This window comes from Mus musculus, chromosome 11 (assembly GCF_000001635.26).
Source record: "Mus musculus strain C57BL/6J chromosome 11, GRCm38.p6 C57BL/6J".
NCBI lineage: Eukaryota > Metazoa > Chordata > Mammalia > Rodentia > Muridae > Mus > Mus musculus.
Window position 1 is genome coordinate 33,395,905 of NC_000077.6, and position 17,355 is coordinate 33,413,259.

The 17,355-nt window shown below is 39.4% G+C and overlaps 1 protein-coding gene across 13 annotated transcripts in view; it reads right to left on the reverse strand.

The window, feature by feature from the left end:
- Ranbp17 (RAN binding protein 17) overlaps positions 1-17,355 on the reverse strand; it is a 301,991-nt gene that overhangs the window by 184,111 nt on the left and 100,525 nt on the right. The window contains exon 15 of one of the 13 annotated variants that reach the window (NR_110973.2): positions 8,178-8,295. The exons of 11 other annotated variants lie outside the window; for them this stretch is intronic. Coding sequence is in view for 1 of the 2 variants with exons in the window: in XM_006514777.4 (XP_006514840.1) it covers positions 8,275-8,295 (21 nt within the window). In the remaining variant the exon portion in view is untranslated. Of the gene's footprint in view, positions 1-555; positions 8,296-17,355 lie in introns of those variants that run through there. One more of the 13 variants, XM_006514777.4, reaches the window with a different exon arrangement.

Sequence of the window (17,355 nt, forward strand, 5' to 3'; positions counted from 1 at the left end):
AAGGAAAGACCATCTGGAGACTGCCCCACCTGGGGATCCATCCCATATAGAGTCACCAAATGCAGATACTGTTGTGGATGCCAAGAAGTGCAGCCTGACATAGCTGTCTCTTGAGAGGGTCTGCCAGAGCCTGACATATACAGAGGCAGATCCTCACAGCCAACCACTGAACTGATTATGGGGTCCTCAATGGAAGAGTTAGAGAAAGGACTAAAGCTGATGAAGGGGTTTGCAACACCATAGGAAGGACAACAGTATCAACCAACCAGAGCTCCTAGGGTCTAAACCACCAAGCAAGGACTACACATGGAGAGACCCATGGCTCCAGCCGTATATGTAGCAGAAGATGGCCTTGTTGGACATCAATGGGAGAAGAGGCCCTTAGTCCTGTGAAGGCTCGATGCCCGAGTGTAGGGGAGTGTGAGGGCAGGGAGGCGGGAGTGGGTGGGGACACAACCCCAAGGAAGCAGGAGGAGGGGGATGGAATACAGCGTTTCTGGGGTGGGGTGGAAATCGGGAAAGGGGGATAACATTTGAAATGTAAATAAATAAAATATCAAAAAAAAAAAAAAGCAAAGTCAGCAAGAAAAAAAAGAAGAAGAAAAAGAAGAAGCATAGCAGCTTTCACCTTATTTTCTCCTAAAAGAAAGCTAGCTGACATGTCCAGGGGGAAATCTAGACAGCTGGAAAAGGACATTGACTTCTGGCATTACATGCGGGTATATAACAAACACACATGAACATACACACACACACACACACACACACACACACACACACACACACACACACACACATTTCTCAAAACATATTTACAACTGAAAAAGACATTCAATTAGATTCTCCAAATTTTATATACCACTTATTTCCATTTTCAGCACCCCAAATAAATAAAACAGGACTCTCCAAGTTTGGACAGAGCTATTAGCTACTTTTTAAGGGCAACTAAAAGGACACTTAGTTTTATGAGTATTATAAATAAGTAAAAAACCTACTAATGCCATGGTAGACACAAAAACATTTGACAACTACAACCTGGTTGTTTTTTTTTGAAAAATTGCGACAAACGTAGACCTATCTGGAAAGAAGGAATCTCAATTGAGTAATTACTGCAATCAGGTTGGTGTAGGCTAGTCTGTGGGGGGCACTTTCTTGATTAATGATAGACATGGGAGAGCCAAGCTCACTCTGGGCAATCTCCTGAGTGGTGTAAGAAAGGAAGCTGAGCAAGCTAGGAAACAGCATCTTCCATGGCCAGTCTCTAGGTCCCTGCTCTGATTTCCCTCAGTGATGGTGTGTGCCCAAAGGGTTGGAAGATGGAAGTAACTCTCTCCTCTTCAAGTTGCTTTTGGTCATGGTGTTTATCACAGATAGAAAGCCTGGTTAAGACATAACTATAACCAGTAAAAGTTAACAGAAAAGTCCACAATTGGAGACATTTTGCTACAACTTATCAAAACAAAACAACTTGGTTTTCACAGATGATATATTACGTTGGGTTAATATATTTAAAACAGATTTCAAAATAAAACAAAATATAACTACAAGTTTATTATGAGAGCTGTTAAAAACCAGAGATGGAAGAGAAAAAAAAGAGTAGAAAAAAAGCCGGGCAGTGGTGGTGCATGCCTTTAATCCCAGCACTTGGGAGGCAGAGGCAGGCGGATTTCTGAGTTCGAGGCCAGCCTGGTCTACAGAGTGAGTTCCAGGACAGCCAGGGCTACAAAGAGAAACCCTGTCTCGAAAAAAAAAAAAAAAAAGGAAAGGAAAGGAAAAGGAAAAGGAAAAGGAAAAGGAAAAGGAAAAGGAAAAGGAACAAACAAACCAGAGATGGCTCAGTGAGTAAAGGAAACTGGTGAGAAGCCTGAGAAACTGAGTTCAATCTGTCAGACCCAAGCGGGAAGAAGAAACCCAACTCCTGTAGGCCATCCTCAGTCCAGACCCACATGTATGCAGACAACAACAACAAAAACATAACTACTGGAATCATTTATTTGACTTTGAATCAACTATCTCATAGTAAAATCCTTATCAAACCAAAAAAACCAGAAATTCATGTATTGGATTAACTATAAATTGAAAATTACTAATACACCTTAAACTTATTTTACATCCCTCATACACTTTGCAAGCCAGTACATTTGCTATTCTACAAATACCCTTTGATCTCACAACTTCTATATCACTTTCTGGGACATGCTTGCCACAGATAACTTTATTTACATATTTACTTAAATGTTATTCATTAGAAAGGCCTTCCAGAACAACAGAGTCAACTAACCTGGACCCTTGGGGGCTCCCAGAGACTGAACCACCAACCAAAGAGCATACATGGGCTGGATCCACCCACCTCCTCCCACCAAACCCCTACACATATATAATAGATGTACAACTTGGTTTTCATGCAGGTCCCTTGGTTTTCATCTAAAGCAACGGCTGTCCCTGACTCTAAGGCTTGCCTAGGGATCCTGTTCCCATAACTGGGCTGCCTTGTCTGGTCTCAGTGGGGGAGGACCTGCCTAGTCCTACAGTGACTTGAAGTGCCTCAGAGGAGAAGTGGGTAATGGGAGGTGTAGAGGGGGATGTGATCGAGATGTAAAGTGAATGAATAAATAATTAAAGAAAGAGAGTCCTTCCATAAATAACCTATATTAATACAGCACACAGCATCACTGTGCTCTTTATCCTATTTTAGTTTTCCTGTTAGTACTCATTTTGATTCCTTATTGTACTTTTTAAATTATTGATTTGCTATCTGCCCAACTAATCTATTTTTAAAGTTATTTATTCAAATCCTCCTCCATGCCAAAAAAGGTCTTGAGGAAATTAAAGGACACTGATGATTCCAGCGGCAAAATACTTTGGAGCCTAGAGTATCTTAAGGGACTCAGAACCTTGGGGTTCTCTCTGTCTCAGCCTGGCTCTCTGCCAGTCTTACACAATACCTATGCTACTACTATGCACTGCTTACTTGGTTTGTAACATGGACTGGGCTGCCAAGAAGTGATGAAATGACCCGAATTACAAAAACATTCAAGTAATTCAGCATATACACTCGGGCAAGCATGGACTGCCACTTGGTATAAGGATGTTGGTATGGCTGGGCACACCCAGGAAAAGTACTAGATGCAGTCAGGCCTAGTGTTCTTGGCAAGAACAGTATTGAGCTTTCCCATCATGCAGTTTTCTCCTTACAGTCAAGACCCAGCCTGACAAGCATTCAGGCTTTCTACCTACAAACACTAGATTGCAAAATAAAAAATATGCTTTATAAAAGGTATAGTAACAACATTATGATGTACCCAAGAGTAGTGTGTAAATTTGGCTTCTAAGTGTATTATGACTTAAGAATAAAGTTCCTTTTTAGATTGCTGCCTTTTAAATTTTTCCAGGTAGTTATGGTTACTCTGGTTAATTTACTCTGGTTACTTATTTGTAAAAAGCTTTATAATAATGAAAAAATTTTATGATAATTCTAGTATCCAACTTGTATATTGTCTGATGTTTATGCTGTCAGGTTCTAAACTGTAGGAACATAGATCAGGGCACAGTCTGCACCAGACAGCTCTGCATCCATCAGACAAGCAAGTCATCTCAGCAGTGGGCTCCAGCTGCTCTAGGCAATGCTGTCAGAGCCACACAGTAACACTCAGCAGAGGATGAACGTGCTCAGTGAGTAAAACAGTGAAGACTGCAACACCAGAGGGCCTTCCAGCCAGGGCCAGGGCCACACTCAGGCCTCTTCACTGTTATGATGGATAAATGCATGACAGCCATGCATTTATCCATCATATCAACTAGGGCCCAAGAGAACACTGACCTCCTGCCCCCTGAACATCAAGCCAGGCTGGTGGTGACGTGTCTAACCTCACAAATGGCAAAATGTGGATTCCAAAACCTGTCTAGGAAATTCAAAGCATACTAAAGCTGTCTTGAATAGTCACACTAAGAAGAAAATGATCTTAAGGAAACATTAAGACATGATTCATGCAATACAAAAATAATAACCTGCACATACCATACACATTTGACCTTTACAGTAATAAAAGTCTGAGTTTCTATCACTGCTAGCAGTGTTTTCCTCATACCTTTAGCCCCATTATTACAACACAATAATGTGCTGTCTATATCCCACCTATAGTTGCCTTGTGTCTGTTTAGTTTTATAGCAAGCCAGCAATTTGAGAATATGGTAATAAAGCCTCAATCACAGTAATGATGTATGATGGGTTGTAATTTCTCTGTGCTAATGGGTTATAAACAGTATTACAGTGATGACGGGAATCTCACTGATTCGTTATATGACTGCAATAATACAAAAATGACTTAATATAGATCACTATTAAGTCATCCACATGCTCCTAACAAGCTCTATATTTCACTATATAGATATATAGGGAAATAAAATTAATATTAGTCTTTCTATATAAAAGTTCACACAGCACAAAACATTTTGTGTTGACTACCCTAAATCAATGTTTAAAGTTGGAATTACTGCATTGAACTGGTTCTTTGAAAAAAAAAAAACCATTGATTTTAATCTACTTGAAGCAATCAATTACTCCCTGTCCTCTTTATTCCAAACTGTAATGAAAACTAAACTGCGTTGTCTTGAAAACTAAATGTGAAGATGATCATAAACAGAATTTAAACTCCATGGATTATTCATATCACCCATTTAGATTTGCCATTTCCATTATGAGTACATTTGCCACGAGCATTTAATGGACATCTAAAAGGGAATTCATTAAAGCAGGAGCTGTTGGCAGCACTTATGGGCTTCAGACTGCTTTCTGCTTGCCTTTAATAGCTCACTATTATAAAAGTGATATATTGTGTTCATCCCATTAGTAGTTTGCAGAAAGGTCTGCAAGAGATAACAAATCCTTCTGAATATTTTCAGAACAGAAAGTAAATCAGTTTGTTTGTTTTAAGCAGCATTTTCTAACAATATATAATTTTACAGCCAACTATATTTGGTTGTTCTAAGCAAAAAAAAAAATATTTTAGCAACCACAGATACATTTTATGAAGCACACAGCACATTTCTAAAGTATTCTGTGGTTATTAACTTGAGACATTAGTGGCCATCAAGCAAACCAACCAACGGGAGGAAATTATGTTAGAAATAATACCAGCATAGACATTGCTTTGAGTTAGTAGTAGACAGAGTTCAAACAAAAGCTAGAGCAGAGAACCCCATCCTAACTGCACAGTGCCACCACTTCAGGGACATGAAAAAAGCATCTATAGAAATTCTTTGAGGAAACAACATTAATCAGTCTTCTTTCTTTTTTACTTTTAATTTTACAGAAGACAGAAAATGGACACAGAGAAATGTAAAATGCAACCTTAATGCTTTTCACAGTGAACAATTAAATCCTGATTGGGCAGGAAACAAGGAGGAGGGAAGCAGTCAAGAGGTCATCTTTGTCATGGATGGGTCCAGCCTCTGCATTGCTTGAAATAAATGTTGATGTAAAAATACAGGTCTCATGTCAAAGGGAATCGAAGGAAGTTTATTCTTAAGTTAAATGTGAGTGATCACAGCCCAGGAACATGAATTCAGATTGCCCAGAAAGATAGGTGATAGCGTGGAAGTAGCTGTGTGAGAAGGTGTTAGTCTCAGAGCAAAGGCATTCAGAAATGAAGCTTCGGTCAGATAGACACGGGGTCACCGCAGACGGTGGTGACAGCAAGGTAAGGAAGTCTGTGACAGACTGCAGTAGTTTCTGATGACATTACTAGCTTCTGGATGATAGAAGCTCATGGTTGTCTTAACATAGAATTAAGGTTTTCACAGTCACAAGGATGTTAAGCCAAAGGCAGGGTGGACAGGATGCTTCACAAAAGGACTAAAAACAGCCTAAGATACGTGGACTCTGGCCTGCAACACTTCAGTTCTTAAGAGTTAAAAGTTCAGGATGTGTAGACTCTTGGTATATATGACTTTTCTTCTTTCTGGTAACTTCAGGTTACATGAAACATGTCACACTTAAAGGAACATCAAGCTGATGGAAGATTAGCAAAACACCCTTGATTAGGAAGGGCTATGAATCCTGTCAATGTATGTCAAAGACTCCACATCCAAGTACTGTATCTGTAATTCACTTGTTTGTCTTAGCAAATCTGCCTTTCCCTTTGCGCTCTGCCTCTCTCTGTCATGTGTGCACTGCGACAGCATGGGACAATAGAATGGTAACCTGATTTTAAAGACTTAAAACAGATTTTTATTTTATTTAGTTGAGCCAAGGTTCTCTCACAAGTTTGTGCATAGTCAGCTACACACAGCAGCGGGTCCAAAGGCACGGACTGCCACGCCTGGTCAAACCAATCTTTAAAGACTCTAAATTTTAATTCGTTCCTAATTGGGCAGCTGTCTCAGTGGCTTCATAGAAGAAATAGAAAATGTCCAAAGTTTACATATGCAACTATCTAGAACAGTCGGGTTACAAAGGTGAACTTGTATGAAAGGCAAAAGTGGAAGACACAATGGGATAAGTCACTATCAACCTCACACTTAAGTGCACACACTCCTGAGCCAGTCTGATGTAATCCACACATTTCAGTAAGAGTTCTTCAAGCAGGTTTCTTCAAAGTTCTAATTTTTCAACAGCATATTCAATCTACCTACCCCAGGTGCACCAGGACATCTGTGTTGCTGCTGTGCAGCCTCCAAAATGTGCCCAGTGAGTCTGTCACAATACAGGTCTAATATTCAATAAAACGCACACAAGACTCCAGCATAGTAATATGACTCAAATTTCTAAGCACTGAAATTACTTTATATATTTACATGATTGGGTTAGGCTATGTTTTCATCCTCAATACAAGCTACTATAGGAATGTAATCATCTTCCAAGAGCTATCTAGTGGGAAATAACTTCCCATTAGAACCTGAAGCACAGAACCTTCTCTGTTCAAGGGGAATACCATTTACAGATTTTAAATATATAATAAATATTTCCTATTTCTCTGTAAACATTACACTAAGCCCAAATAAACAGGAACGGGGATTTTGACTAATAGCTAGTGTTGTGAGTAGGCCTGTCCATTCTAACTTGCTGGGATTGACACAGGACCAAGTAAGCAAACTTGTCAGAAGTCACCTTTCCAGCTTAGAAAAGAGAGCGCTCTTGCTAAAAACTTAGAGATTTTCAAATAATAAAAATTCAGCAATTAAGCCAGCAACAAAAGTTGACACAAAGAAACTTAGAAGAAGACAGCCCTTACTTTCCAGTGGTTGGGGTCACTTAGGAACCATCTGGAGAACTAGTCAGTACAAGAAAATAAAGCTAAATTTGTTTATATGTTGTCAAATTGCAAAAGCAAGGTATATTTAAGAGATACCCAGCCCTGACACATGATTAAAATCACACACTGTTATCATGAGGAAATAAACTGTTTTATGAGACTGAAAACTTACAGTGGTATGCAATTCAGCACTAATGAAAGCAAATAACATTTTGAAGGACTCTTGAGAACAAAAGTAGATTTTTCTCCTTCAAATAAAAATAAAATTAAAAAAAACTTATTTGAAAAATAAGTTGTAATTCACCTTTAACGTTTTAAGATGCAAACTCAGGCTTCAACTAGCAGTGACCACTTATAGAGAATACTCCCACTTTTTTCTTTTATGGTATAGAACAGAGAAAATCTGCCTCTTAAACATTTTGATTAAGTGAGAGAATCTACAACAAAGATCTCCCTGACAATGGTATAAATAGCCATAATATTCCGAATCCCTTCTGGCTTCAACCATTTACAAGTAAACAGTGAAAGATCTTAAAATCATAACCATACAAGAGCATGCATGCTAGACTGGCTTTAACTTGCTAACACTTCAAGCTCATTAACAATAAAGACAAGGATCAGCACTAAAATCCTACATATGAATACCTGCTGTCTTTAATCCCTCTTTTTTACATCTGTAGAACTAAAAGGCTGAAATGATCACATTATGCAACAAAAAGTTTTAAATAACAATAAATTCTGAATAGCTAAGGCTGACATCAGAATGAGTGTGGTGGGGCGGAGTGGGGTGAGGGAGTACTAATGAGCTGTGTCTATCTTCCTGGATAGCACTAAAATGCTATGGCTGACTGAAGCAAGACCACGCCTGAGTGTGACTTACCTGACAAAGAAACTGGCTTAATACATAGACTGCCTTGCCCTCACCTGGACCCTTAGACTGTGATCCCTGGGTCAGGTGATGATGGATCAGATCGTTCTCAAGGAGGAAGAACCCCAGTTGGATAGGTTTGCCACAAGCCCTTCACAGGAAGATGCCAGTCTTCTGTGCAAGACAAAAAGAACAGAAAAAGGTACAGTGGCAGTGGACAAAGTCTCCTCTTTTAGGAGAGGAAAAAGTCAGATATCAAATTCCCCATTAGCTACAAGCTCTCTTGTGTACACAGGCTAAGAAAAGTTGCTGCAAATGTTGGGAGTCACAAAGGTATTGAATCTAAAATCAGTTTTTGAATGAGAGCAGAGCAATCAGGATGCTAATTGTAACACCGCTGTCAACTCCTCCAAAGGCACTTTAAGTCAGTTCAGACATCAAGATATTATTTGCATGGACAAAATAGTTACTTTTAAAGTGTTTTTTAAATGTTCAAGTCTGGATTTGTATATTGACAATCTTGCCTAGGTCCAAATGATTACATTGCCTTTGCATTTTTCCTCTAGTGGTAATTTTGAAGCATATACCCTTCTAGCTACTCTCTGTGGATATAGATTATAGTCCAAGATTTCTAAAAATAAGCTATCTCCAAAATTGATGACTGTTTTCTAAACATTAGACTTAATATTTTTAAATGGTACTATTTTACAGAAGCAGTAAGCTCCAACGTTTTGAAATGGCTCATTTTGTCCTTTAACACTACATTTTAGCACATCTAATAAATTATTAAGCTTTTTGCCCTTTGCACAAACAAATATGGTTGTGCAAGTCTGGGAATGTCAATGCTCTGTGCTTATGGGTATCACTTAATTTGGGTGTATCAGTTTTCATTTAGAAATCAAGAAACAAAACCTTTCACACCCTGTGGGTGAGAACATACGGTGAGAAGACATGGCCAGCTAACAAGCAACGCTTGCGGTAAGGACTGGCTCCAAGAGCCCAGGAGCTACTGTATCACTTGCACAGGTGACTAGTTAACAGAAGACCAAAACACGGGCGGTGGTGGCGCGCACCTTTAATCCCAGTGCTTGGGAGGCAGAGGTCAGCCTGGTCTACAGAGTGAGTTCCAGGACAGCCAGGGCTACACAGAGAATCCCTGTCTCAAAAAAACAAAAACAAAAAAACAAAAAACAAAAACAAACAACCAAACAAAGAAGATCAACCCATCCCAAGTCAATACTCCCACAGCTTAGCTCTCACATCCCATTCTACATAACTAGGAACCACTAGGTCTGCCTGCCTACTTTCTTCAACCCAATTCAAGGGACAAATAGAGAAGGTGATCTCTGTAATGAAAACAACTACACACAAGGCCCCAAAGTGTAGAGCACCATTCCTGCGAAGGAAGCCCTGACAGCAAGTAAGTAAGCAAGCAGGAAGTAAGATCACTGACAGCAGCATAGTGCTGCAGGGATTAGCTCAAAGATCTCAAGGATGCCCTCGTACACACATAAAGCAAGTTGTGAAACAAAAACTTAAAAAACTGAGCTGAAACACTGCAGAGCTCACCTGACGATGTCGTGCTGTTGCTACAAAAGGTAAGCAACTAGTTCTACTTGCATTTCAGGAGCAGTGTAAGGGTCTAAGAAGTCTGGGACAAAACTGTGCAGATCAAGATGAAGTGAAAAGATAAAAGAGAATTCTCTGTTGTCTCCTTAAGAATCCCAACCTCTGCAGAACTAACAAAATGAAAAAGAAAATGTATGTTTCAAAGTTGTGCCCCACCTTATTTCATGTGATAAGCTCATTTCAAAACTGAACTCACTCTAGTTGTCTGCTCTCAAGAAAAAAAAGAAACATTTGACTCATTTGAATTTATGAATGATTTCTCGTCTTAGGAGTTCAATACTTACTGCAGAAAATTAAAGACTGAACATCAAATGGCCTGAATACTTTTGTAAGCCAGGTGATTTTTCACGAAGTTATATACTAGAGCACTTATAAAGATCAAGCCGGCTGGGCGTGGTGGCGCACGCCTTTAATTCCAGCACTTGGGAGGCAGAGGCAGGAGGATTTCTGAGTTCGAGGCCAGCTTGGTCTACAGAGTGAGTTCCAGGACAGCCAGGGCTACACAGAGAAACCCTGTCTCAAAAAACAAAACAAAACAAAACAAAAAGATCAAGCCGAATCACTATCAGCAAATCTTCACTATCTCACAGGCGTTGGGTAATCTAAAGCTCTTGAGTAGGGGCACTGTTAATGAACACATGAGCTCTATGCACAGGATCAACCTTAATCCAGTTAAATGAAGTGAAATGGGGGAACTGTACTTGGAAATCTTGGAAAAAGTTAAGAAAAGTTTTCTTCTCTTTTTTTATTTTCACAGTAAACCTCAATTTTTACTTTTATTTCAGTATCTTTTACATAAAGTCACTGAAAATGTATGAGTTGGATAATAGATTTTTGAACTGAAATAGATACTAGAGATCTTTTTTCCATGGTCTCTTGTATTTAACAGATGACAGATATCTAGCTATTAGTGATGGTACAAGCACCAAGCTTATCAAGCACAAAGGTGATGGAGGAGTTCAATACACCCATGAATCCAAACTCACAGAGTTCACCCTGACTACTTCCTCAACCAAAATGGAGGAACACTCCTCCTATAGACTCCCTAATCTTAGTCTAGAGGCTCGCACATGCTGGGCAACTGCTCCCCCAGTAACTGAAAATATGCTTGGTCCCTCCATATTTCTTTTCAGATGTTTACATGGGAAGCTTTTAGCATTAAAATTTTCATCTCAGTTGAATTGAAGGACTGCACATTGTTATCCATATAGCACAGAATATTAAGATACTTTGACGGTCTATAATTTTCTAAATCTCTTTTCCAAATTATTTTGTATGATTTTCTCATCTTTTATACATTATAAATAATATAGTTTCAGTTGCATCTCAAATTCTTCAAATCTATTATTTTAAAAAATAACTACTCATTATTCCATCTTTGTCACTTTACTAAACTCAGATATGATTCCAGCCTTCATCTCACCAATTGTGTAGATCAGAGTAAATTTATCCAGGGTGGTTCAACCAGCCCTTGAATTTCTCAAAGTAAGATCCAGAGAAAAGGTGAGATTCTGTCTTACAGTAAAATTAGAGCTATACCGATAGTCTCACCAAATGACTGCCCAAAAATAATCTGAAAAAGGACAATAATAGACATACTGAAGTGGGTAGGAGAAAGCCCCTGAGGCATCCACCCTGCATAAAGAACTACAGACAACTAAGAACCATTGTCTTCCTTAGGGAAGAGCACACAAACTGGCTATGCAATAGCAGATGCTCAGCACTGGAGCATAGCTACAGAAGCATTATATAGACTAAGCAGATTGTGTTTATGCATTTATGAATATATATGTATGTATGTGTGTGTGTGTATATGTGTGTATATATATATATGTATATATATGTATATATATATATATATATATATATATAGAGAGAGAGAGAGAGAGAGAGAGAGAGAGAAACAACTATTGGAGAAAAAGAAGCCATAAATCGGAAAGAGAGCAAAGAGGGGTACATGGAAGGACTTGGGGGGAGCAAAGAAAACGAAGGAATGACTTAATTGTATTCTAATCTGAACAAAGTAGGCATGGTGGCTTAAATAATTATCAAATTGGCTCATTTCCCTTTAGTTTACTTAGCTTTTATATTTGACAACCCAAGCATACGCACTTAAATGCCACAAGACTTAAGAAGAACGCAATTTTTAAAGTTCCCATATGCTTTCCTTTTCTCATTTACTGTTACCTGCAGTTTTTAAGTTTTGTGAAACTAAAATCTTTTTATTTATTTATTTTTTTAATTAGGTATTTTCCATGTTTACATTTTCAATGCTATCCCAAAGGTCCCCCATATCCACCCCCACAATCCCCTACCCACCCACTGCCCCTTTTTGGCCCTGGTGTTCCCCTGCACTGGGGCATATAAAGTTTGCAAGTCCAATGGGCCTCTCTTTGCAGTGATGGCCAACTAGGCCATCTTTTGATACATATGCAGCTAAAGACAAGAGCTCCCAGGTACTGGTTAGTTCATATTGTTGTTCCACCTATAGGGTTGCAGATCCCTTTAGCTCCTTGGGTATTTTCTCTAGCTCCTCCATTTGGGGCCGTGTGACCCATCCAATAGCTGACTGTGATCATCCACTTCTGTGTTTGCTAGGCCCCGGCATAGTCTCACAAGAGAGAGCTATATCTGGGTCCTTTCAGCGAAATCTTGCTAGTGTATGCAATGGTGTCAGCATTTGGAAGCTGATTATGGGATGGATCCCTGCATATGGCAATCACTAGATGGTCCATCCTTTCGTCACAGCTCCAAATTTTGTCTCTGTAACTCCTTCTATGGGTGTTTTGTTCCCATTTCTAAGAAAGGGTAAAGTGTCCACACTTTGGTCTTCGTTCTTCTTGAATTTCATGCGTTTGGCAAGTTGTATCTTATATCTTGGGTATCCTAAGTTTCTGGGCTAATATCCACTTATCAGTGAGTACATATTGTGCGAGTTCCTTTGTGATTGGGTTACTTCACTCAGGATGATACCCTCCAGGTCCATCCATTTGCCTAGGAATTTCATAAATTCATTTTTTTTAATAGCTGAGTAGTATTCCACTGTGTAAATGTACCACATTTTCTGTATCCATTCCTCTGTTGAGGGACATCTGGGTTCTTTCCAGCTTCTGGCTATTATAAACAAGGCTGCTATGAACATAGTGGAGCATGTGTTCTTCTTACCGGTTGGGACATCTTCTGGATATATGCCCAGGAGAGGTATTGCTGGATCCTCCGGTAGTACTATGTCCAATTTTCTGAGGAACCGCCAGACTGATTTCCAGAGTGGTTGTATAAGCTTGCAAGCCCACCAACTATGGAGGAGTGTTCCCCTTTCTCCACATCCTCGCCAACATCTGCTGTCACCTGAGTTTTTGATCTTTGCCATTCTGACTGGAGTGAAGTGGAATCTCAGTGTTGTTTTGATTTGCATTTCCCTGATGATTAAGGATGTTGAACATTTTTTCAGGTGCTTCTCTGCCATTCGGTATTCCTCAGGTGAGAATTCTTTGGAACAGAATTGAAGACCCAGAGATGAACCCACACACCTATGGTCACCTGATCTTTGACAAGGGAGCTAAAACCATCCAGTGGAAAAAAAACAGCATTTTCAACAAATGGTGCTGGCACAACTGGCGGCTATCATGTAGAAGAATGCGAATTGATCCATTTCTATCTCCTTGTACTAAGGTCAAATCTAAGTGGATTAAGGAACTCCACATAAAACCAGAGACACTGAAACTTATAGAGGAGAAAGTAGGGAAGAGCCTCGAAGATATGGGTACAGGGGAAAAATTCCTGAATAGAACAGCAATGGCTTGTGCTGTAAGATCGAGAATCGATAAATGGGACCTCATAAAATTGCAAAGCTTCTGCAAAGCAAAAGGCACCGTCAATAAGACAAAAAGGCCACCAACAGATTGGGAAAGGATCTTTACCTATCCCAAATCGGATAGGGGACTAATATCCAATATATATAAAGAACTCAAGAAGGTGGACTCCAGAAAATCAAATAATCCCATTAAAAAATGGGGCTCAGAGCTGAAACTAAAATCTTAATGAAAACATGTATTTCTAGATTTCCCTTAAGTCTGAGGTTGCCATTGAAGTCTATGATGCCTGTGAAATATGCTATTTTCTTCCCATTTCACGGGCTCATCATCTAAGAAACAGACAGTCTGGCCTCTATGGTTCAAAACATTTTGAAAAGCTTTTTACCTGTTTCTGAACATTCAACGAATGTAACTAATGTTAATAAATACATTAATATTAAAATGTCAACTCTAAATAATATATAGAACAAATCAGCAGCAATAAAACTTGCAAAATAAGTTAAATTTAGCTAGATGAGAGCCTACACATTACCTCTCACAAACAAGGCTGAACACAGGTTGTTATTATAAATTCATTTACAATTCAGTCAAAATTTAAAAACATGTTTCTTTGTTTTAATACTTTCTTTTCCATGTGATCTTAGGAAAAGGAGGCTGCAACACCTAGTGGTAGGACTTTAGGACCTTAACAGAAGGACCAGCCTGTGTTTAGATCATGTCTCTGCTATTTTGGGGCAAGTGAAATAACCTCTTAGTGCCTGGTTTGTTTTTTTTTTTTTTTTTCTTGATGAAAAATAAGTCCACTGTGGTGCTGTTGTAAGGGCTAGAATCAGATAGCACGTGCAGCACAGAGAAGGGCGAGCTCGGTAAACAGCAGCATCGCCATTCTTCCTGACCTAATTCTTCCAAAGAACTTAATCTCCCTAAAGAACTATGAAGTATAGAATTTGGTGACAATTGAAACATAAAATATCCTATTTCATTTTACAAATATTTATCAACTACTTAATACCAGAAATAGCATGGTCAACGGGACAGGTACATTTTTTTCCCTTAAGAGGTGGGGGCCTCCACATGGAAACGTGGTGGGGTGGGAGGAGGTGTGGGATGTGGAGCAGACAGAGGGTAGATGGGGGGAACAGGGAATGGACTATGGAATGTGAAAAATAAAATAAAAATTTTAAAATGAAGCCCATATTTTTGTGAGAAAGGCACTACATCAATTACAGTTACGATTAATCACAATTGTGGAATGTACATTAAAGTGGCGTGTCATCACATAGATGAAGACTTTAAACTTGGGAAGGCAGGCTGCCTGGAGAAAGCAGAACTGGAATTCGGGAGACAAAGAGGAGAGTGAAACAGATAGAAGAACAACACATGCAAAGGCTCTGACAAAACATTTATAGAATTTAAGAACTAAAGGAAGCTCTTTGGAAGATGGAGAAACAAAGAAAGCTGTTGTAGGCTAAGTGTGCAGGGACTGAGAGCAGCAGCCTCTTCAGACTGGAAAGGATTTACTATAGCAGGAAAGCAACTGAAAGCTCCTGGCTTTCACCTCACAACAGTCACAACTCTTCAACTCTTGTGAATGCAATAATGGATGCATAAAATCAACAGGAAACAACTCAACCTAAGGGGTCATGGAGAGAAGGTTGAACTGGGAACATGACTCACGGAAGTATAAAGAATGAAACACTGAAAAGAAAGTATAAAGACATTTTATTAATGGAATGGGTTATTAATATGAGCAACTACTGCCATTTACACTTAAACAGTAATCATATGATAAAAATAAACATGTTGCAGGATGTGTCATGAGATCTTTGAGAGCCTCCTAAATGCCAAGTAGATGATTAATTTAAATTTCAAGTTCAGAAGACATAGCTAAGTCAATGTTTGTTTAGAAATCATGACCTAACATGATAATCACAGACACTATGAAGCTGTTTAAGGAAAAAGACCTAAACCCAAGAAATTCAAACATTAAAGACCAAACTGCGAAAATTAGCACAAAAGAGGCAGAAGAGGAATTAAGAAGGGAGATTAGGAAAACCAAAAGCACAGTATTAGAGAAGCCAAGCTCAAGAATAGTTTCAAGGCAAGTACAATCCGATTGTTCCAACCCCACAGAGCCTTGTGTGCCCTTTTAAAATGTATTTGCCACAAACTCGGTGGACGGTCCCAAGGTCCCCAAGAGGACTCTCCACACCGTGGGTGCTCTACCACACCTAGGATCTTAGGGTCACTGGTGAGTGAAATACAACATCTGTTCCAAAAAAAATCGTGAGGGGCTTGTGACATCAGGAGCAAGGACACAGGAGCCCCACCTGACCAGTGGCTCAGGTTCCTTCTGGTCAGCATCTGGTCTATTTTGGTTTCGAACAGAGCAGACAGCTTCATAGTCCCCAGAGGAGGTACCACTTCCAGGCACTGTAACGTGCCCAGGATCTTAGGATTCCAGAATCCCAAAGTCCCAGGAGCTTGGTCACACCAGGATCTCAGAATCTCAGAGGAAGCTTGACTGCCAAGAACTCTGACACACCCAGAGTCTCAGGTTCACAGAGAAAACTGGACTCGGAGGAGTTCTGAATCAACTGGGATTGCAGGAAGGACAGGCTCCAATCAGATATATTGAGGGCAACAAGCACTTGAGATAATCTGATGGCAGGAGGCAAGCATAAGAACAGAAGCAACAGAAACCAAGGCTACTTGGCATCATCAGAACCAAACTCTCCCACAACAGCAAGTCCTGGATACACCATCACACCAGAAAAGAAAGATATGATCTAAAGTCCCTTCTCTTGATGACGATGGAGGCCTATACGAAGGAAATAAATAACTTCCTTAAAGAAATACAGGGGAACAAGTCTCTGAAGAAAGAAATCAATCAAAGAAGATCTCAGAAGATGGAAAGATCTCCCATGCTCATGGATTGAAAGGATTAATATAGTAAAAATGGCTATCTTGCATACAATTCCCATAAAAATTCCAACTCAATTCTTCACTGAGTTAGAAAGGGCAATTTGCAAATTAATCTGGGATAACAACAATCCTAGGATACCCAAACCATTTCTCAACAATAAAAGAACCTCTGGTGGAATCACCGTGCCTGACCTCAAACTGTACTACAGAACAATTGTGATAAAAACTGCATGGTACTGGTACAGTGACAGAAAGGTAGGTCAATTGAACAGAATTGAAGACCCACAAATGAGTCCATACACCTATGATTACTTGATCTTTGACAAAGGAGCTAAAACCATCCAGTGGAAAGAAGACAGCATTTTCAACAAATGCTGCTAGCTTAACTGGCAGTTAGCATGTAGAAGAAGGTGAAATGACCAATTCTTACCTCTTTGTACAAAGCTCAAGTCTAAGTGGATCAAGAACTCCACGTAAAACCAGAGATGGGCACAGGGCAAAGATTTCTGAACAGAACACCAATGGTTTGTGCTGTAAGATCAAGAATCGACAAATGGGACCTCATAAAATTGCAAAGCTTCTTCTGTAAGGCAAAGGACACTGTCAATAAGACCAAAAGGCAAACAACAGATTGGGAAAAGATCTTTACCAATCTTCAATCCGATAGAGGGCTAATATCCAATATATACAAAGAACTCAAGAAATTTGACTCCAGAAAACCAAATTACCCTATTAAAATATGGGGTACAGAGGAATACCAAACGGCTGAAGAAGCACCTAAGAAAATGTTCAAAGTCCTTAATCATCAGGAAAATGCAAATCAGAACAACCCTGAGATTCTACCACATACCAGCCAGAATGGCTT